Source organism: Saimiri boliviensis, chromosome 3 (genome assembly GCF_048565385.1).
Source record: "Saimiri boliviensis isolate mSaiBol1 chromosome 3, mSaiBol1.pri, whole genome shotgun sequence".
Taxonomy (NCBI): Eukaryota; Metazoa; Chordata; class Mammalia; order Primates; family Cebidae; genus Saimiri; species Saimiri boliviensis.
The window spans coordinates 134,867,820-134,890,520 of NC_133451.1; the positions used below are offsets into that span (position 1 = coordinate 134,867,820).

Sequence of the window (22,701 nt, forward strand, 5' to 3'; positions counted from 1 at the left end):
GATCAAAAGGTTTGTAATTTTGGACAACAGCTGTCGAGTTGCTTCCTATATGAATATCACTTTTTAATCCCAATGAGAGAACACTTGTTTCTTTAAAGGCTTGCCAAAAGTTTATCAAACTGAATTTCTGCCAATCTGAACTTTTCATCTGCATTTAGCATGACATAAGCCATCATTTTAATGTTTGAGGGCCATTTGTCATCTGCCTATTCAAACATTTCATCCACTTTTTTTCATGGGTGGTTACTTTTTCTGATATCTAGAAACATTAAGAGATCAGCCCTTTGTAAAACAATATTCAAGTATTGTTCATTTATCGTTTGACGTTTGTTACTTCCTTGCCAGACTTTTTTTAAATTGAATTTAGCAATTTTTTCTATTACGCTTTCTACATGTTAAGTCATAAAGAAGTCTTTCTCTCCTTAAAATCATAAACTAGGGAAGAACGATAGGGTTAATTAAACTTTCTGCATACCTTCTAATCTTTCTGCTTACAGGGGACTTTAAGCAAGACAGGTCCTACCTCCATCGTAATAGGTCATAAACTTCCACATTTCAGCCATGGTTCTTTGCACGATGTTGCACACAAAATCTGATAAAGCCTGTCTTTAGAACTGTTTCCCTGACTAATGAGATCTATCATATGGCTAAGACTTATAAATAGCTTGTGATCATCCAAGGAAGCCCTCATTTAGAGCAAATGCCTTATACAGTGTATTCTGTTAAGAATTAAAGCAGCAAAATAATTAGTAGCTATGTTCACAACTCAAAATTTTATGCCATATAAAGATTACCTGCTCATCCAGAACAACACAGAAAGGGATACTGTTTCATGTGAATGTACTGATTTCTGTATTTTCAATTAAAGGGAGTAGGGATGAAAAACTACAAAGTACTATGCTCTTCATATACCTATACCCGTGTTATATCACACACACCATCTGAATGTCTTCCATTTGCCAGGCGTTTTACTGTTAACATTAAAAGGAATGTGTATTACCACTTTACAGAAGTGAAAATGGCTAACATTAAAAACTGTGTCCAAGTTCAAAGGGCTGTTTCTTAATGGCATGAGATTTGACTAACAAAGCTTATATACTTCTCCTCAAATCAGCATGCATCTTCAAATGCAGAGCGTGGTGGGTAAGCTCAATTGCTTTTCTTGAAAGTGAAAAAGCTATGTGGAAACTTGCAATTATTGTGATGGGCTATTTCAAATATTTCTATGAAAAACAAGTGTGTCTTCTTTTTCTTCTTCCTTGGGAGTCTTGAGTAACCTCTGTATTCCAAGGTTATTACCACAGTCATCAACAAAAAACACTAACTGTATGCTTGCTGAGTGGTACACACCTGTCAGCCATGTGTCTGGCAATTAACAGCAAAATCTATGCAATTCAAACAGTTGAGTAAGGAGAAAAATATTTAAGCACAGTGCCTATGCCCATTTAAATTAGAAAATCTAAAGCAGTAAACTGGAAGGTAAGTATTGCATTATTTATATGGACTATTATTTAAAGGTTGAAAAAAACTGACATTAATTTCCATAACTTCTGCTTGAAACTCAGGCTGACAGAGAAAATATTTGCAACTATTTCAAATTCTGTTTACAAATCCTATGCCCCATACAGCTCCACAATTAGTTGATTAACAAAGCTTTGCTGAGTCGTCTCAGATATTATAAAACTTATCATTAGAAATCCTTACAAATATATACTAAAATATTTAATTCAAAATGACTTGAACTCATTAATTATTCAAAGTGAAAGGAGGAAACTTCAGTGGGTTTATTAGCGATGTATTTCTATTAATCCCTGAAAATAATTGTTAGTTTTACAAAACAATCATTTCTTCCAAAAAAATCAAATGGGACACATTTGCAAAACGTGCAGGTTTGTTACATAGGTATACGTGTGCCATAGTGGTTTGCTGCACTTACTGACCTGTCCACTAAGTTTCCTCTCCTCACCCACCAACCCTCAAAGGCCCTGATGTGTGTTTCCCTCTGTGTCCATGTGTTCTAAATGTTCAGCTCCCACTTATGAGCCAGAACATGTGGTGGTTTCCTGTTCCTGTGTTAGTTTGATGAAGATGGTGGCTTCCAGCTTCATCCATGTCCCTGCAAAGGACATGATTTCATTCACTTTTATGGCTTCACAATATTCCATAGTGTATACGTAACACATTTTCTTTATCCAGTCTTTCATTGATGGGCATTTGGGTTGGTCTCATGTATCTGCTATTGCAAACAGTGCTGCAATTACATATGTGTGCATATGTCTTTAAAGCAGAATGATTTACATTCCTTTGGATATATAAAAAAATTTTCTTTCTTCATCATCCTTCACTTGAGTCTCAGGAAGGCACTGAGCCTATTACTGTATAACAAGTAAGTGAAACTGTTCTCAAGAAAAGCTCAAAGTGATTGTGAAAGCTAAAGTTTTTGTCATTCTAATAAAAAGAAAACACAATTATTAGAAGCATCATATATTTAATGTCAAAAAAATTGAATTCAAGTACAAAAATTAACACATGATTTCAACATTAAAAACCCATAACACTTGTTATTAACACAACAATACAAAGAATATGAAAAACACAAATAAAGTTTAACTATAAAATCCTTAAATACATTAACAGCAAAATTATAATTTGTGCCTAACAACGAAAATATCTACAGTTATTTTCAAGGACCACAATGGTAGACTGCTTTTTCTTTAATACTGCACAAAATTTGTATCTTAATCTTTTAGTCTCATCATTTCTTTCTACATAATGGTTAGATGCTTTGGTCATATAATTGTTCTAATCTCCAATACAGATAGTGATCCTTGGTAATCGAATCTACTATAACCACTGTCTTCAAGTGCTTTAATATTTGTGAAATGCTATTTAGCAAAATTATGCAAAAAATTAACTTAAAATGACTAGGTTCTATTGCCCACTTAGGAATTAGAAGAAAATCCCAAAAGTTTAAAAACAATAGTAGTTTGCTGTACTTTTATCAAGAAACCACTAACTTTTTAAACTTTGCATTTTTATATATTCTACAACTCCATGTTTTTCTGAATTATAGCTGTTTAGGTACTTTTGAATAAATGTATTTTTAAAACCAAATGTGCAAACCCGATTCTAAAATGAAACTATTTTAATTTGCAAGTTTTCATACTACAAATTTACACAAATTTTCATACTAATGTTTACAATATTTTCTTCAGAAGAATGAGGCCTGATTGGAGACATATAGTCGTTGTCCAACATGGCTGCCATTAGCAAGTGATATTGTTGCTGACAAGGGATAGCTTGGATAAGAATAAGGCCTTGAAGTATAAAGAGGCACGCTGGGAGTCCCAGAAGAGAGGGTAGCACTAACAGGGGAAAGACTATTTATTGAGCTGCGACGGAAATTGTAGTCTGTAAATAAATACATGAACAATTATGCTGCACATCTTTATGGACATAAATTTAATTCAAAGAGACAAAGCATTAAAACAATAATCACATTTTAACATAATGTTCTAACATTGGAAATCTTGATGATACAATATTGCTGGTTAAAGATTATTTCAGCATTCACTGCACTGCAAATCCTGATAGTTTTGTCAGTCAGCATTAACTTTCCTTTACTGACACAATATTTCAGAGATCTTACCAGAATAAATTATTGGATATCTACTGTTTCTTGGGGTTTTGATTATAAAAAAAGAGAACCTCTGATTTCTCTTGGTCTACAAAGAAGCTTCTTTTAAATTTGGTTCTAAGGGGTAGCCCATGAAGAAAAGATAAAAAAACAGTGAATTCATATTTGCTTTTTTTTTTTTTTTTAAGCTGTATTAAGCAACAAACCAGAAGAAACATGCACCCCTGGACTGCAAAAACATTTGGTATAAAGTAGCTGGCCAATATTTCATTATTTAAATACTATTACAAACATTTATCTAACTCAACATACTGATTTAACATTAAAAGTCCTACTGGTATGATAAAACAGTAAAATGAATCATCCTTATTAAATGAACTTCAAAAAACCATTATCAACTTATAGTACAGAAAAATATCCAAAATTAAACCAATTAAAAAATAATTATACTTGAAATACTGCTGTTCCACAATAAACATTCATCTTATGCACCAATAATATCCTGCTTCATTAACTGCAATATTTATATGCATGTATATTACAGACCAAATTTTTAAATCCTGTACCTTCCAAAAACTCAACTATGCTCTTTAGTGCAAAATAAGCCAAGGGTGTGACAATAAAATCATTAATCAGAAACATTATGGTGTTTCTAGGAATGGAAGAAAAGAAATTAGGTCATCTAATGTACAGGTAAGGTATTTTTTCTATAATACTGTCCTGATACTATAAATGATGCCTAAACCATAGGTGCATTAACTTAATGTTGTCATGGGACTTAATGTTTAGCCAACAGGAATGAGATCAACTGCAGGAGAGTAAGCTCAAGCAACATCAGAAAGGACCTAGTTCAGGAAAAAAAAAAAAAAAAGGAAAAAGGAAAATCAGTTAAATATAGGTTGAATTTCCAGCATTATAAAACTCTAATTAGAATAATTTTATAACCTTTTTATTTTTATGAATAGTACCATAAGATCAACAAAGCAATTTGTTCCAGGAAGACACAAATAGATTTAAAGTAACTAGTTCCCAATATTTTCAGTATTTTGAAAAAGAATGAGAAATTACTTTGATACCATTTACTTTTCTAATATCCAAGGTAGGATGACTCTACATACTAGACAATTTTCTTTTTCTTTATTTTTCTTTCTTTATTGATTTGGAGACAGTGTTCCACTCTTGTTGCCTAGGTTAGAGTGCAATGGTGCGGTCTCAGCTCACTGCAACCTCTGTCTCCTGGGTTCAAAAGATTCTCTTTTTTTCAGCCTCCCAAGTAGCTGGGATTACAGGAACCCACCATCATACCTGGTTAATTTTTGTATTTTTAGTAGAGACGGGGTTTCATCATGTTGGCCAGGCTGGTCTCCAACTCCTGACCTCAGGTGAACCACCCACCTTGGCCTCCCAAAGTGCTGGGATTACAGGCATGAGCCACGATGCCTGGTGCTTTTTTTTTTTTTTCTTTTTTTAAAGAATCCACTTCACCCGAAGGGTTTGGTACCGAGTATAAACAGTAACATTAGTGGGTCTCATGTATTCCCAAATAACTGCTTTATAAAAAAGCCTGGATTATTTCCTTCTGAAAATTATTATGCAAATGTAGTCAATTCCTTATTACCCATTTATCTATAATACACCTAGCTCTTCCAATTTTAACACTGTGGTAATCAACAATACAATTTAGAAGAGCAGGTTACTGCAAACAGGGAAATGTAGTTTTCAAAGAGAAATCACTTTTTGTTTTGAGTTTACATCCACTCAACAGGTAATGCAGCCTATTCATGAAATGTTGATGCTGAAGGTATCTTCAGGTAATGCAGCCTATTCATGAAATATGGACACAGAAGGTATTTTCAGGGAAAAATTTCAGAAAGTGGCTGGCCAAGCAGTTGGCTACTAGCAAATTGCTTAGCTTATCTGCATTCCTGATAGTGCCCACTGTAAACCTTCAACATAAGCCCTTAAAGATATACACTGATCAATTGAGTACTGCATATTTTTAAGGCGATTAAACACAAAATTAAAAGTTGACTATGACTTTATTCATGTAGGATAAATCTAAAGAAAAAAAATCCCTCAAATACTACAAAGATTACGAAACAAAAGGCTTCAGAAGTTTGTAAAATTTTACAAGCATTTCGAAAATAAATTTTATTACTAAAATCACTAAGAATCTAAATATATTCAGAAAGACATCTAGCTGGTCAGAAAATACAATACAAACCAAACTTCAATGAATGAAATGTAAGCTGAAAATGCTTAATCAGTGGGATGAACCTAAAAGTACAATGTTTTCCTCAGATTTATTATAACATATAATTTTCATATCATAGGAAATAAAAAGCAGATATCCTCAGGTATTTTTGGAAAATAAATTAATAAATGAGTTAAAATTCCTAGCATATACTTACTTGCCCACCCCTGGTTTTTCTTCCCAATGAACATCCTTATCTCTTCAATCCCACTGTTTCTGCCTCAGACTGGGATCTGTACTTCAGATCCCTTCTTAAGGAATGATACAGAACTCATTTCAGAATGTATGTTTTACAGTAAGTCTTACTCAACTGCCTTAACACTTTCAATACTGACATACAATTTACACAAAATAAAATGCATATATCCTGTTAATTTCAGCGAGTTTTGACAATTGTATAAATCTACGTAATTGACGCCCCAAACAAGATATAAAACGTATCACCCCAATCCAGAAGTTTCCTGTGCCCTTTTCCAAACAACAGATCTTTACTTGGAGGCAACCACCTTCTGATTTCTATTCCAATAGGTTAGTTTTGCCTGTTCTTAGATTTCATGTAATATGTATTAAGTATTTTTATATCTACAGTCTTTTTCTCAACATAATTTCAAGTACATTTTAATTTTTAATTTTTACCAATAAAAAATTTAATTACAAAAACAGGACGCTTCTCAAAATAATAAAAGCTATTTACGACAAACCAATAGTCAATATCATACTGAATGGGAAAAACTGGAAGCATTCCCTTTGAAATCTGGCACTAGACAAGGATGCCCTCTCTCACCACTCCTATTCAATATAGTATTGGAAGTTCTAGCCAGAACAATCAGGCAAGAAAAAGAAATAAAGCATATTCAATTAGGAAAGGAAGAAGTCAAACTGTCTGTATTTGCAGACGACATGATTGTATCTTTCGAAGACCCCATTGTCTTAGCCCAAAATCTCCTGAAACTGATAAGCAACTTCAGCAAAGTCTCAGGATACAAAATCAATGTGCAGAAATCACAATAATTCCTATATACCAATAACAGACTTTAAGAGAGCCACATCAAGAACGAACTGCCACTCACAATTGCTACAAAGAGAACAAAATACCTAGGAATACAACTAACAAAGAACATAAAGGATCTCTTCAAGGAGAAGTACAAACCACTGCTCAATGAAATAAGAGAGGACACAAACAGATGGAGAAACATTCCATGCTCATGGTTAGGAAGAATCAAAATTGTGAAAATGGCCATACTGCCCAAAGTAATTTACAGATTCAACACTATCCCCCATCAAGCTACCTATGATCTTCTTCACAGAACTGGAAAAAACCACCTTAAACTTTATATGGAACAAAAAGAGAGTCCACATAGCCAAGTCAATTCTAAGCAAAAAGAACAAAGCTGAAGGCATCACACTACTGGACTTCAAACAATACTACAAGGCTACAGTAATCAAAATAGCATGGTACTGGTACCAAAACAAAGATATAGACAAATGGAACAGAACAGAGACCTTGGCACCAACACCACACATCTACAACCATCTGATCTTTGACAAACCTGACAGAAACAAGCAATGGGGAAAGGATACCCTGTTTAATAAATGGTGTTGGGAAAACTGGCTAGAAACTGGACCCCTTCCTGACACCTTACACTAGAATTAACTCCAGATGGATTAAAGACTTAAACCTAAGACCTAACACCATAACAACCCTAGAAGAAAATCTAGGCAAAACCATTCAGGACATAGACATAGGCAAGGACTTCATGACCAAAACACCAAAAGCACTGGCAACAAAAGCCAAAATAGACAAATGGGACCTAATCAAACTCCACAGCTTCTGCACAGCAAAAGAAACAATCTTTAGAGTGAATCGGCAACCTAAAGAATGGGAAAAAAGTTTTTTGCAATCTACCCATCTGACAAAGGGCTGATATCCAAAATCTACAAAGAACTAAAACAGATTTACAGGAAAAAAAACAAGCCCATTCAAAAGTGGGTGAAGGATATGAACAGACACTTTACAAACGAAGACATACATGAGGCCAACAAACGTATGAAAAAATGCTCATCATCACTGATCATTAGAGAAATGCAAATCAAAACTACATTGAGGTACCATCTCACGCCAGATAGAATGGCGATCATTAAAAAATCGGGAGGTAACAGATGCTGGAGAGGATGTGGAGAAATAGGAACACTTTTACACTGTTGGTGGGAGTGTAAATTAGTTCAACCATTGGGGAATACAGTGTGGCGATTCCTCAAGGATCTAGAAATGGAAATTCCATTTGACCCAGCAATCTCATTATTGGGTATATACACAAAGGATTATAAATCATTCTACTATAAGGACACATGCACACCAACATTCATTGCAGTACTGTTTACAATAGCAAAGACCTGGAACCAACCCAAATGCCCATCGATGATAGACTGGACAGGGAAAATGTGGCACATATACACCATAGAATACTACGCAGCCATAAAAAATGAGTTCGTGTCCTTTGTAAGGACACAGATGAACCTGGAAACCATCATTCTCAACAAACTGACACAAGAAAAGAAAATCAAACACCGCATGTTCTCACTCATAGGCGGGTGTTGAACAATGAGAACACATGGACACAGGGAGGGGGGCATCACACACTGGGGTCTCTCAGGGGGAAATAGGGGAAGGACAGCAGGGGGTGGGGAGTTGGGGAGAGAGCGCATGGGGAGAAACACCAGATATAGGTGATGGGAAGGAAAGCAGCAAATCACACTGCCATATGTGTACCTATGCAACAATCTTGCATGTTCTTCACATGTACCCCAAAACCTAAAATGCCATTAAAAAAAAGAGAAGGCTTATATACAAAATAAAAATGCTTTTTTTCCATTCATAAAGAGAATCCACTGACATCTTGCCTTGCGAACTTGAAACTCCAAGAGGTTGTTTTGGTAAAATTATTCCAGAAAGGTAATCCAGATATATCTCTATATAATTTTTAAGATTCATTCATGTTGTGTATTTCAGTAGTTTCTTCCATTTTATGGTTGAGCATTATTTGATTGTATGAATATAATTCAATCTCATTATCTATTCTCTCACTAACGAATATCTGGTTGGTTTTATTATTATTAAAGCTGCTATGAACATTTTTATAGGAACCTTTTGGTGGTTATATGTTTTCATTTCTTTGGGGTCAATATCTGGGAATGCCATTGCTAGGTCCTAGGACAGATGACCCATACTGCTTAAGAGTTTTCCAGTATGTCCACTTTATATTCACGCCAATAAAATATGAGCCCTCCAGTTGCTCCACATCCTAACATTCGTTATTTCCAGCAATTTTAATCATACCTATTGCAGTGAATGTAAAATTTTATCTCACAGTGGTTTAAATTCTGATTTCTATTATGACTAGTAACGTTTACTGCCCATTTAAATATCTTTGGTAAGGTATCTGTTTAAGCCTCTTGCTTATTTTTATTGCCTCTGTCTTTTTCTTGTTGATACTGATAGTCTTTGACTAGTCAAATTCTCTCATTCCAAATCACGAACCAGGAGTAGGTTGGGACCTTATTAAACTCTAAATCAAACGACTGATTTTACTGATGAATGACAGAGACAAAAGCTAAACAGACAAAAGAAAAATTAAATTCAGGCCTTCCGATTCCTAGGAAAGTATTATGTCCACTTGCTTAACCTTTCTTGCTCTGGCAATCTTCTCAAGCATGGTTGAGAGAAACTGGTTGAAGAAGTTATTATGGGGAGGGGAGAGGACAGAACTAAAGCAGATAGTGCTGTTCTCTAAGCTACCTGTTTTTCACTTGCACTGCCCATTCCCATACCTCCCATTTCAACTCATGCAGCTCTGCATTCCTTGTTTTATATGCTAAACTTTCACTTGAAGAAAAGGTTGTTGTGGGAAAAAAAAAAAGAGAAAAACTGCTCTGATATACTGGATTATAGAAAATCTGATCAAATGTTATCCTAATTTCATATTTACTTATGGAATATAAATATTTTCATTGAACAAATTTGATGTATACAGAGTAGCACATAAGCTTAACCTTACGTGGCAATTGTAATCAAGCAGTAATGGCTAAGAGGAATTCTAGATTTATTGTTGTCTGGAATAAACAGGAAAGTGAGTGATTACTTATGCCACATCTGACACAAGAGCAAGAGTAGAGACTGGCAGTACATAAACCACATACTTGTCAGGCCTGTTTATGTAGCTACTATAATTTGGTCTACCACCTTTCTGTATTCAGCACAAAGACAGTCTGGTAGTAAATAATACCAGTATGTTTCTCAGTGAAAATGTAAACAGTGGATAGATATATTGCTTCACTCAATGTATTTCTTGTTTTGTCTCTAATTCATCTTATACATCTTGACCAAACATCACTAATTCTTAGCTGCTTTTCTGTCTTAAAGATGAAGAAAACACTTGAGACTTTAAAGTGAGATAAAACTTTGACTCATATTAATTTGACTCCCTTTTTGTTTCTGACTATATTCTTTAGACTAATTTTTAATTTAAAAAATGTATTCCTCATAATTGGTTTCTTCTTCTGTTAGCTACATGAGTTCTACCACCACTTCCATCAACTTTTTAATATATATATTTTTAAGTGTACAACTTTAATCACATGTACAACACCACTATAAAACTCCAAAATATTTTCATCATTCTAACAAGAAACTCTATCTATTTAGCAGTCACTCCCATTCTCTCCTCTCCCAGCCCCAGCAACTACTAGCCTTTCTATTTCTACAGACTTGCCTTTTCTAGACTTTATGTATAAATTTATGTGGTCTTTTAGAACTGACTTCATAACATAATGCTTTCAGGGCTCAAACACGTTGTAGCATGTATCAGAACTTCATCCCTTTTAACAGCTGAATAATGTATCATCATAGCTAGATTACATATTGTTTATCCATTCATCAGTTGATAGGTATTTGGGTTGTTTCAACCTATTGGCTATTATGCTGCTAAGGAATAAAATGTACAAGTGTTTGTGTGAACATATGTTTTCAAGTCTCTTTAGTAAGTATCTAGGAATGAAACTGCTGAGTCCTACAGTAATTCCCAGGTTAACTTTTTGAGAAATTGCTCAACTGTTTTCCAAGGTAGCTAAGACTGTAACATTTTACATTCCCATCAGTGTTAAAAAGGAAACACCTGATCTTTTCATCTATAAAATGTTTATCAGACCTTTAACACATATTTTAAGCATTTCTTTATATTCCGATGGGATCTGTATTGAAATTTTAAAAAGTCCTTATCATGTCATTTTATTAATATTTAAATTTATAACATTCAATAACCATAACTGAAAGAACTATCTCAGTAACTTAGTTTCACTGAAACACTAAATTTTACCTGCAAAACAATCCTTTTTTCCTTTTGGCTGTACTACTAAACATTCCCAGAACACAAAATATGGCTGGGTTCAGAGATTAAAATGTCATGTAAGTATAAATAATATTTACCATTTATTTTGTCTATCCTAGTACAGAAAATCAAGAGCTAACTAAGCAGAGGAAATATTGACAGAAATAAAATTTCTTTAAAATGAAATTCTACATTATCTAAAGATTACAGTTTAAACCTTCAGAAGCAAGAGTCTGAAATTCTAGAAACTGCAAACTAATCTAGAGTGGCTGCCTGAGAAAGAGAATGAAAGGAAGAATGGATTACAGTGGGGCATGGGGCAACTTTTACGGGTGATGGAAATGTTTGTTTTCTTAATTGTGGTGTCATTTCACATAAGTATACATAAATCAAAATGAACCAAATTGCACACTTCAAATATGAGCATTTTGTTGCATTTTATTTATACCTCAATAAAGTAAAAAACATAATAAAAAGAAATAAAACTCTGTGTGTCTTTGGGTTAGTTTCAGTGTTTCCGAAACTACATCCCATACAATTTAAGTGCAAGAATTCCTCAAAACAAGCATCCTATAGCCAAATAATTTCAAGAAAAATTTAGAATAGATAGGCTTACAAGTTAAACAGATTGCTACCTCAATTACCTAGGATGCTAGTGTGCACTATGATTTCCCAAAGGGAGTATTTAGTATACAGATTTTCCCAAACCTGTTTGACCTTAGAAGCAGTTATTTCACTGAATTTTGAAAATTAGGGAAGAAATCTGAATGAAGTTAACACATAATGGGAAAACATTAAAAATAAAACAGAATAAAATCTTCAAATACTTAAACACAGCAATTACAAGCTCACGTGCCTTCAGAGTCAAGGCAACACACTAACAAAAAGAACACAAAGAGGGTCCAGAATAAAAGATAATTATTTGTACTGAAATTAAGCCTAGTTGCTTTCCTTTAAAAGACAAAAACAAAAATAACAACACAAAAAAACCAAACATACCATATCTAGAGCTTCTAGTTTGCTACGTTTGTATTAAAAGATAGTTATGTCAAACTCCTTCTAATGCTCCTTTCTAGGCCATTTGGAAATTGAGTAACAGAATAGCAGCCTTTGTGAGAAAAAATTATGATCAGAGCTGCAGCAATCTAGGTAGGCTTCAGTATAGGTTAAAAAAAAAAAGTTGTAGCTTACTAAATAAACCATGTAGGCAAAAGAGAAAAGCCTTAGAAAATCCAGCAATTCTTTTTACATTTTATTTCTATAAGTAAAATCAGTCCTTGTAATTCAAATTTTGAATTACAAAAAGCTATAAGGAGTTCTAAGACTAGTATCACTTATTTGATTTTTTATGCTAAGATCTGTAAAAACAAAATTTTAAGTGTCAAGTATAAAAGCATTTCTCTGAATCTGAGGAACAGAATATATTAATTATAATGGCCAATATTTATCACTTATTAAATGATAAAAATAACCGTACAAGATTAGTACAACTGAATCCATGTAACAGACTTAATAAGTACTATTATTATTATTATTATTATTATTATTTTTTTTTTTTTTTTTTTTTTTTTGAGACGGAGTTTCGCTCTTGTTACCCAGGCTGGAGTGCAATGGCGCGATCTCGGCTCACCGCAACCTCTGCCTCCTGGGCTCAGGCAATTCTCCTGCCTCAGCCTCCTTGAGTAGCTGGGGTTACAGGCACGCGCCACCATGCCCAGCTAGTTTTTTGTATTTTTAGTAGAGACGGGGTTTCACCATGTTGACCAGGATGGTCTCGATCTCTCGACCTCGTGATCCACCCGCCTCAGCCTCCCAAAGTGCTGGGATTACAGGCTTGAGCCACCGTGCCCGGTAATAAGTACTATTATTATCCCCTTTGTTAATGAGGAATTGAGGCACAAAAAGGTCTAGTAACTTACTCAAGGACACAGACATATTACATGAATTGTACCCTAGAAATTATAACATTCTTTTGCCTCTACATGTAAAAAAAGACTTTGGAAAGTAATAATCTTGACTCAAATAACAAGCTACCTTTTAACTTCCTACTAAAACTTATCTTTCTCAAGAAGTACTCTGTTGAATAAACCAAACACTAAGTCATAGTAAATATAACTTTTATTCCAAATTGTTTTAATAAGATTTTGGTTTGAGCTTGAAAAACAAGAGAGTCCTATTTTCAGATACTTTTGAGAAATACTTGAATAATCTATAAATAACACACTAAATCCAAATATATCTAATTTATAATACTGCTTACTATCTTGGTGGCTCAAGGTATACTAGCATGTTAAATGTTTTGAGAAGACCTGAAATACAGAAACCAGTTTAACTTTTTAAAACATTTGCTTAATCAGTCTATAATTAACAAGGCTATTATAAACAAAATACTTCACAAAGTTTCATTAGTTTCATTATACAGAACAATTTATAACCGATTTTCTGAAAATTAAATATATTACTTAATATTCCTAAGAGAGACTTTTACCAAATAAACTCTTACCTGTTTATTTTCTCCAAATTCTTCTACACAGGTCCAGGCTGAAGAGATTGTGTTCCCTGTCTGTAAGCAGTGAAGACAGAAAATAATTGAGTCTTTAGATTGATGTTACCCCTATCTTGGAAGTGCATGGAATCCTTGATAATTTTAGTTAAAAACCTTTTGATCAGTAAATAAAAAAACAAATTTAGAGAAAAAGAAGTGAGTAGCGAATAGTTATTTCCAGAATTCCACAAAGATGAACAAAGAGAAGAATTATTTTGATATTTGGATGAAAATTATCATCAGAAAAAAATTTTACCTTTTTAAACAAATTATTATTTATCTTTCTAAATATCACTACTCTGCTAAGATAAAGAAAAGACTTTAAAAATAAATGAGATCACCCAATTTCTGTTAAGCAGAAAGCCAAAGAATCTAAGCAAATTTGGGAAACAGAAATGCTGTATAAGGTATAGTTATTTTACATATGAAACACCATTTCCTTGCTGTGTTAAAAAAAAAAAAATAGATGGCCAAATAATACCAAATTTAAATCTTTCTTCCTCACAGCTAAATTTTATCTACTTGAAATCTAATTTAGTCATATATAGAATTGTGAGCATCCATCTATTTTAGTGGTTATCTCTTCATATGCCTTAAAGCTTTCTGCTATGAATGTATATCCAAATCTATGCTAAGAAATTGTGTATAAAAGTATAAGCAATGAAAAATTTCTGATAATCTATAGAAAACTAGATTTTAAAATAATCATCTAAAGATTGTAATTCAGTATAAAGATAGTCACAGTATCTTCTGCTTACATGATGAACTAGGTGACATTAATAAACCTTCTTGGTGAGTACTAGAAAATGTAAGAAATTATTAATAACAAAAGGTATGTTGGAAATCACTGAGAACAACCAAGACAGTGACAAATTATGGGGCTGTGATCTCAGACAAGAAGAAAACCAAAGGTATGTGTGCCTCTTTGGGAGGTGCATTTCTCCTGGAAGGGTTGGCCTATTCCCCAAAGGTCCCTCTCGGGACGTAAGGGAAGGTGCCCAGAGACCAATTCTGAAGCTAGGAGGACTAAACCTACAACTAGGAAGCTACTAACAAGGCATGACTGGAACTAAGTAAAAATGAACCACAAACAGACAAACTTTAACACAGACTAAATTTAACTTTGAATCTTCTCAATTCCTGCCTAGATTAAAGCAATCTGGGATTGTCAGTCCTTTGGCCACCTTTCTGAAGCCAAAATAAATCTTCTATGAATAAATACAACATCATGCTAGCCTTCAAACTGTCTCTACAATTTTTCATACAGAATATCTGGTACTGAGTAAAAAATAAGCAGTCATACAAGGAGGTAAATCAGTATCATCTAAAACCAACAAAAACAGCAGACAACAGTAACAGATCTACACGGTATTTAAATAATTAAACTTCAGAACTTAGTATTAAAATAACAATGCCTAATGCACTCAAGAAAATAAAAGACTAAAATTTTTAGAAGAAAACAGAAATCATAAAAGAGACTCAAATGGAATTCTAAAACTGAAAAATGAATCTAAATGAATGGTTCTTATGATAAAACCTTTTAAATTTTTTACAGATGAAAAAATTCACAAACCAAAAGACAGGTAAGAAAATATACAGACTGAACATACAAAAGGATGAACAATACAGAAGAAATGTAATAAATATACAGGTTACAGTAAAAAGGTTTAACATAATGTGTAGCTGGCTACCATAAAGAAAGAAGAGAGAAAATAAACAAATGCAATATTTGAAAACAGAATAACTTAGAACTTCCTAATACAAATGAAAAACATTAATCTAGACTTCAGAAGTGGTAAAAGTACCAAGCAAGATGAAAACTAAGAAGACTACACAAAAATCAGGTCCATAATAGTAAAACTTCTGAAAATCACAGATAAAAAATGTATACTAACAGTAGCTGAGTACAGGGAATGATGGCACAATTCATGTTCAAAGGAGTAACAAGTTGGTCAATAACATATTTCTCAAGAGAAACAACAGAAGCTAAAGGACAATGGAATCATAACAGCAAAGGGCTGAAGTAAAATAACTGCTGGTCTAGCAAAAATACCCTTTCAAACGGCAGGTGAACTAAAAATACATTCAGAAAAACAAAAATTGAGATAATCTGTCAAGAGTATGTCCACACAAAAGAAAATATGAATGAATATTCTTTAGGTAGAATAAACAATTCAAGTGGAAGCTCACAGATGGAAAAAATAGAGGGCAAAAGAAATGATAAATGTATAAATCAATATCAATGTATATTAAGTCTAAAAACAATTATAACTAGGAAATTTTATTATATTAGGTATTGTAGGGTTTTAAATGTATAAGGTTTAATATATATATAAGTACCAATGACACTACATAAATTGTAAAAGAAATCAAAGTGTACTAAGTTCCCTGCATTGTCTAGGATGTGATAAAATAATATTAGACTTCAGTAGGTTAGGAGTGCATAATGGCGTCTATAGAGTAATGACTAAGAGATTAAAGACTGTATAACTAATACAGCTAAAGAAAATAAATTCAAAATAAACACTCTATGTAAAAAAAGAAATTAGAAAAGTAATATAGAACAAGCAAAGAAAATAGAATGCAAATGGCGAGATACTTAATCCCAAGCATATTGGTGAGGACACTGAATGTATATTTAGAAATTAATACTGAAGTTTCAAGAAGAAATCAAAACATAAAACAGAAAATATTTTTAAACAAATAATAAAAATAAATCGTATCAAAAAGGCTCGGTGGCTCACACCTGTAATCCCAGCACTTTGGGAGGCCAAGGTGAGTGTATCACTTGACGTCAAGAGTTCAAGATCAGCCTGGCCAACATGATGAAACCCTGTCTTCACTAAAAATACAAAAATTAGCCAAGTGTGGTGGTACACATCTGTAATCCCAGCTACTCGAGAGGGCTTTAACCCAGAAGGCAGAGGTTGCAGTGAGCCGAGATTACGCCACTGCATTCCAGTCTGGGTGACAGAGTGAGACTCTATCTCAAAAAATAAAATAAAAGTAAAACAAAATGTATGGGATGCAGCTCTAACCACACTTAGGAGAGATATTTGTAGCCTTAAAGGGGCTAAGAACTCTAAACTAAGATGGCCTCTTAAATAATATTCCACATATTCAGAAAGATAAAACACCAATCTTATATAAATTCTTCCAAAGAACAGTGAAATTGAAAACATTTCCCAAATATTTTTATGAAGAAACGTACGGGCAAATCTCACTAATGAACACAGATGTAAAAATCCTAAAGAAAATACCAAAATATTTCAGCAACATATAAAAAATATAATGTACCATGACCAAATTGAGTTTACTTTGAAAATATAAGATTGATATAACATTAAAATATCTCAATTGATGCAACTTGTTGCATTAAAAGAATAGAAGACGGAAATGATGTAATTACCTAACTAGATTCAAAAAAGTTTTTGACAAAATTCATTTCCCATTCATGATAAAAACTCTTACAAACAGGAATAAAAGAGTATCTTGAGTGATAAAGGGCTTCTGTAATAAAAGCTACAACACACATCGTATCTTAATGGAGAAATACTGAAAGTTTGTAAGGATGGTTTCTATCATCATTTGTATTCAATGCTGAAAAGGCAGTTCTAGCTCGTGCAGTAAGGCAAGAAAAAAAAGAAATGTATAAAGAATGAAAAGGAAGAGAAAGATCTTTACATTCAGTTGATAAAAGTGTATGCAGAAAAACTACCGTAAACTGACACCAATCAGTAGTTTTATCCAATATATTAAGAAATCAATTGTTTTCACAAAAAGCAGAAACAATTAGAAACCAAAATTAAGTTATTTTTTATGACATTATGGAAAACAAACACTAAGTATATACCTGAAGAAAGACGTAGATAAATTACTGAATTAGTACACTTTTTAAAAGCCTAAGTAAATGGAAAGATGTATCATGTTCATGGTTTAGAAGACCCAATACTATAAAAATGTCACTAGTTCCCAAATTGATCTATAGATTCAATTCATTTCTAAACAAAATCTCGTTAGAATTCTGGTTTGAGGTATAAAGTTACAAGCAGATTCTAAAATTCATATGGAAATTCAAGGCCTGAGAAAAGTGAAGATAATTGTAAAGAAGAAAAAATAAGTGAGAAAATATTCTTTACCAAATATCATAAAGTTTCAGAATTAAAACAGTAGGGTATTGGTACAAAAACAAACAGATCAATGAAACAGAATGTTAATATCCAGAAAAAGTCATATATGTATGTGCATACTGGAAAGAATCATATATATGTCTATGAATGATTTATGTATGATTTATGATTTAAGTTAAGGTAGCACTGGAGAGTCATGGGAAAATGGTAGAATTCAAAAAATGGTGTTAAGTGAATATTAATATGGGGGGAACTCTGATACTTTGTATTGTCACTAAATTTAGATGATAAAAATTTTCTGAAAGACAATATAGAAATCTTTCATGACCCTGAGGTGAATAAAGGTTTTCTAATCAGGATGCAAACGGCACTAACTTTAAAACTGATCAATTGAGTATTAAAATTAAGAAGTTCTATTTTTCAAAAATAACTAAATAGGTAAGTCATAGAGTAGACTAGGTATGTAAAAAATATAGTCAATAAAGGACTTGTATATCAAATAATAAAATTTTAAAAAAAGAGAAAGCAATAGAAGCAGCAAGACTTGAACAAGAAAGATACTTCACCAATACATTACACTGTAATGTTCTATAATCCTAATATGATCAATATCATAAGTTACCATCATATAAAAATTACGATTACAATAAGAAATATATACTAATTACAATATACAAAATTTAAAAGACTGATACCTAAGTGTTGGCAGGAATGTGGAACTGGAACTTTCATTTACTGCTAGTAAAGTGTAAATCAGTATACTCACTTTGGAAAATTATTTGGCCCTATTTACTAAAGGTTAAAAAATATGAGTGACCACTTTTCTATATATTCAACAGGAATGTGTGCAAATGAGCACCAAAAACACTATGTCCAAGAGAGCATCATTATTCAAACAGCCCCAAACAGACAGTTCCTTGTATTTCACCAGCAAAGACAGCAAGTTATTAACATTCCGATGAAATACCTGCATCATCAGTGAGAGCAAATGAACAGTACTGCTACACAAACAGGAAACAGTATAAATCAATTTCACAAGCATAATGTTAAAAGAAGCCAGACAAGATGATATAAAATGTTATATAAGTTTCAAAAATACACAGAGTAAGTCAGACGAGAGCTTCCTTTGACAGGAAGGAAAGTAATGTCTGGAGAAAATATGAGACAGTCTTTTGGAGTATTGTTACTTTATGTCTTTACCTCAGTGGTGAGTTTTACAGACATAGTCCCTCATGGCAATTTACTGAATTCACACTCATTATTTATGCACTTTTCTGTTTGTATGTAACGTTACAGCTTAAGGAGTTTAAAAAACATGTGTGTGTGGGGATTAAAAACCTGTCAGTGATATACATAAAGAAGTTGATAAGGTATAATTATGATAAAATACAAAATCACTTTATAAATAGCTATTACCAAAATAGAGCCTATAAAAATGATTCAGACAAATTTAAAAACTATAATGATGATTTTCAGTACAGATGCCAAATAGAAATAGTACTAAATATGGAACCATTCTTTTCTTCATAACGCCGTCACTATCTACCACCTGGAGTTTTAGAATTAACTTTGTTAATCTTTGGTTTGAATGAAAACAAATTTAACAGGAAAAATGCTGGGATTTAAATTACCAATATGTAACAATTAAATTTCTGTTAGCATATAGAAGACACGGTGATAATTCTCATAAAAAAAGCAAAAACTATCAGCAGAGTCTCAATTTAGTGTCAAATGCAAGGTTACTACTTACTGGTGCTTTCACCCAATTTAATTTGTCATCTTATCTGCATCATTCCTTTTTAAAAAGCAACAACTGCTAATAAATATATTCTGATAAACTATTTCAAAAGGGATTATTTAGTAAGCAAGACAATAAGAAAGAGAATAGGGGAAAGAAAAGGCATGTCAAAAGTGGAAAATAAGAACAGGATAAATTAAACTTCAAAGACCAGAGATAGGATCTTTACCAACTCTGTGTAAAATGGGAATCATTAAATGTTTTATATTTAGTTTTCTAAGTTATGTAGGAATAAGGGCCAAAATAAGGGTAAAGTAAGTAAAAATCTCACTAAGCTCCTAATTTTCATTACTTTCAAGAACACGTAACATTGTAGATAGATGATTTGTTCTACAAAGATGTGATGAAGTTTTAAACGTCCCTGAAAACTAATTACAAAAGCATATTCTGTATCTTTGAAGAAGATTTTACTAGTTTTTAGTTTCAGAGAAAATTCCATGTGAATTTTAAAGTATGAAAGATAAAAATTATTTTACAGGCTCTCAGATACATCGTACTGTTTTCTTCTTTTGAAGACAGAAAATAACAGTGCACAGGATTCCAGTGTATTCCAAATAAGCCTGCTATATTAGCATCCTGAATTATAAAGGTTTTTTCCTGCCTTTACGAAACTAAACTGAAAGGAACACCACCATCTTCTCAGTTAACCCCTGTGTAGAATAATAATAAAGCATAATGCTAGTAATAAACTTAAGATTAGAAATAACATACAATAAGTGATTGACGTTTCCTATTTGTGAAGCCTTGATCAAATGTTACAGATTATGCTAGATATAACTGTGGATTATGTAATAAATTTTAAAAGAAATTTTACAATTGTACATAACATACATCATTATATTCTATACTATATTTGGTTGATATAAAGACACAGATTTTCTCAGAGGGTTTAAAAACAATTACAACTTTAATCTCCTATACCACTATACAAATTCGTATACATATATTACATATAAATAACATATACACGTCCAATATAAAATCATCCATAGGCCCCAGTCTGTATTTCAAGGGTTTCTATTATTTTGAAACCCCCAACAGGAGCATGTTAAAAATTATATACTGGTAACTTTTACTTTGGTGACATATATACAGATATCTCAGCACATTAACCACCATTCATAATTTAACAGTGCCTGTGTTTATACCTGTCAACTTCCTATCTCATATATTTCTTCCCCAATCCTTTCTTCTTTCGGCACAAAGCTCAGCCAAAATTTATCTTTACTTGTAGATACAAGGAAAATATGTAGATTGCTTTAAATTATTTGAAAAGCACCGTATGCTGAGTACTAAAGGAGACACTACTCCTCCATACAATGCAGGAAATAACAACAAACCATACATATACAAAGTCTCTTGGGTTTATATGCATGGATAGATAAAAAATTTTGTAAGAGTAAATAAAAATATAAAAATTCAGTAATATTATAAAGAAAAAGTCATTTTGGGTTACTATTTCCAATAAAAGCTTAATGTAAAAGTAGGTAAGTATAAGCAGAATATTCTAAGCACGGTGCACAGCAATAGGAAGGACCTAGACCTAATGAGCACGGCAAATTCAGATATCACAGCAGAAGTGTAAGGTTATGGTTAGATTAAATGAGGCCAAAGAGTAAGGCATTCTCAAAAAGAGAATGTGAAGTTCAGAGTATTTGATTATACTAAAATAGCAAGCCATGACAGGTTCCTGAGCAAGGAAGTAACAATGAAAAAGCATAAATATATTGGACTAACAAATTATATGGCTAAACTATGTATTCAGATGTTCTGAATATAATCAGAGTAAAAATGAGTACCAAGTAACAGGGGACCAGGAAATAGATATAAACAAACTTTGCCTGTTTGACATTCTGTCTAGAATCTGGATGGGGGAAAAGACATAGATCATCTGCCATCTTGGACACATGCCATTGGTTGGCAATGCTTATTCTATGGTAAATTTAAAAATCATGAAGCTACCTTGTAAACACGATAATGTTTACAAATTTTTTCCAACTCAGAATGATTCATTTAGAATTCAACCAGATGTCTCACATCCATACAACAATGCAAAGGGGTCTGGTACATGGGCTTCTTGTAGGTCTCCTAAAGCCAAAACAGTATCTAGAAAAAAAGGTAAGTCAGGATTGAAGGTCCATCTCATTGTGTTTTAACTTATTAAAACATAATTTGCCAATAATATTCCGCAAGACCACTGTCTGTTAACAAATACTAGACAAAAGCCAGTTTTTCATTGAAATCATGTGTATTTACAAAGAATAGCAGTTAAGAGCACAGCCTATTAGCTAACCAGGATCTTGAGCAAATTATTTAACATACTGAATGAAGACTGCTTAAAAAAAAAAAAAAAAAAAAAGGTAAAGAAGTGCCAACATTAAAATCCTATCTACCACAGGCGGGGCATGGTGGTTTACGCCTGTAATCCTAGCACTTTGGGAGGCCGAGGCAGGCAGATCACTTAAGGTCAGGCATTCATGACCAGCCTGGCCAATACACTGAAACCCCATCTCTACTAAAAATACAAAAATCAGCCATGCATTGTGGCACGTGCCTGTAATCCCAGCTATTCAGGAGACTGAGGCAGAAGAACTGCTTGAACCTGGGAGATGGAGGCTGCAGTGAGCCGAGATCCTGCCACTGCACTCCAGCCTGGGTGACAGCGAGACTTTATGTCTCAAAAAAAAAACAAAAAACAAAAAAACAAACAAACAAAAAACCCTATCTACCACGAAGAACTGTGAGAATAGTAATACATTATGTAAAGGCATTTAACACAAAATCTAACACTTAGTAAGTCCCCAAAGAATCTTAACTTTTATTATTTCTAATATTTATATTACATATGATTAGAAACTGGTATCTTGGATTTGTTTTCTAAATAATTATTCTTCACTATTTACATGGTACTTAATATATAAAAGACAATGTTCTGGGCCCTTTACAATTTTAA

At 32.9% G+C, this 22,701-nt stretch overlaps 1 protein-coding gene across 2 annotated transcripts in view; it reads right to left on the minus strand.

Annotated features, from left to right (window-relative positions):
- Window positions 1–2,472: 2,472 nt before the first annotated feature.
- The window catches only part of RBM46 (RNA binding motif protein 46), a 55,924-nt gene continuing 35,695 nt past the window's right edge, over window positions 2,473–22,701 (minus strand). Inside the window, exon 5 of one of the 2 annotated variants that reach the window (XM_003927954.4) lies at window positions 2,473–3,411. In XM_003927954.4, the coding sequence (XP_003928003.1) occupies window positions 3,212–3,411 (200 nt within the window). In that variant the 3' untranslated portion in view covers window positions 2,473–3,211. Of the gene's footprint in view, window positions 3,412–13,782; window positions 13,839–22,701 lie in introns of those variants that run through there. The other variant, XM_010338585.3, reaches the window with a different exon arrangement.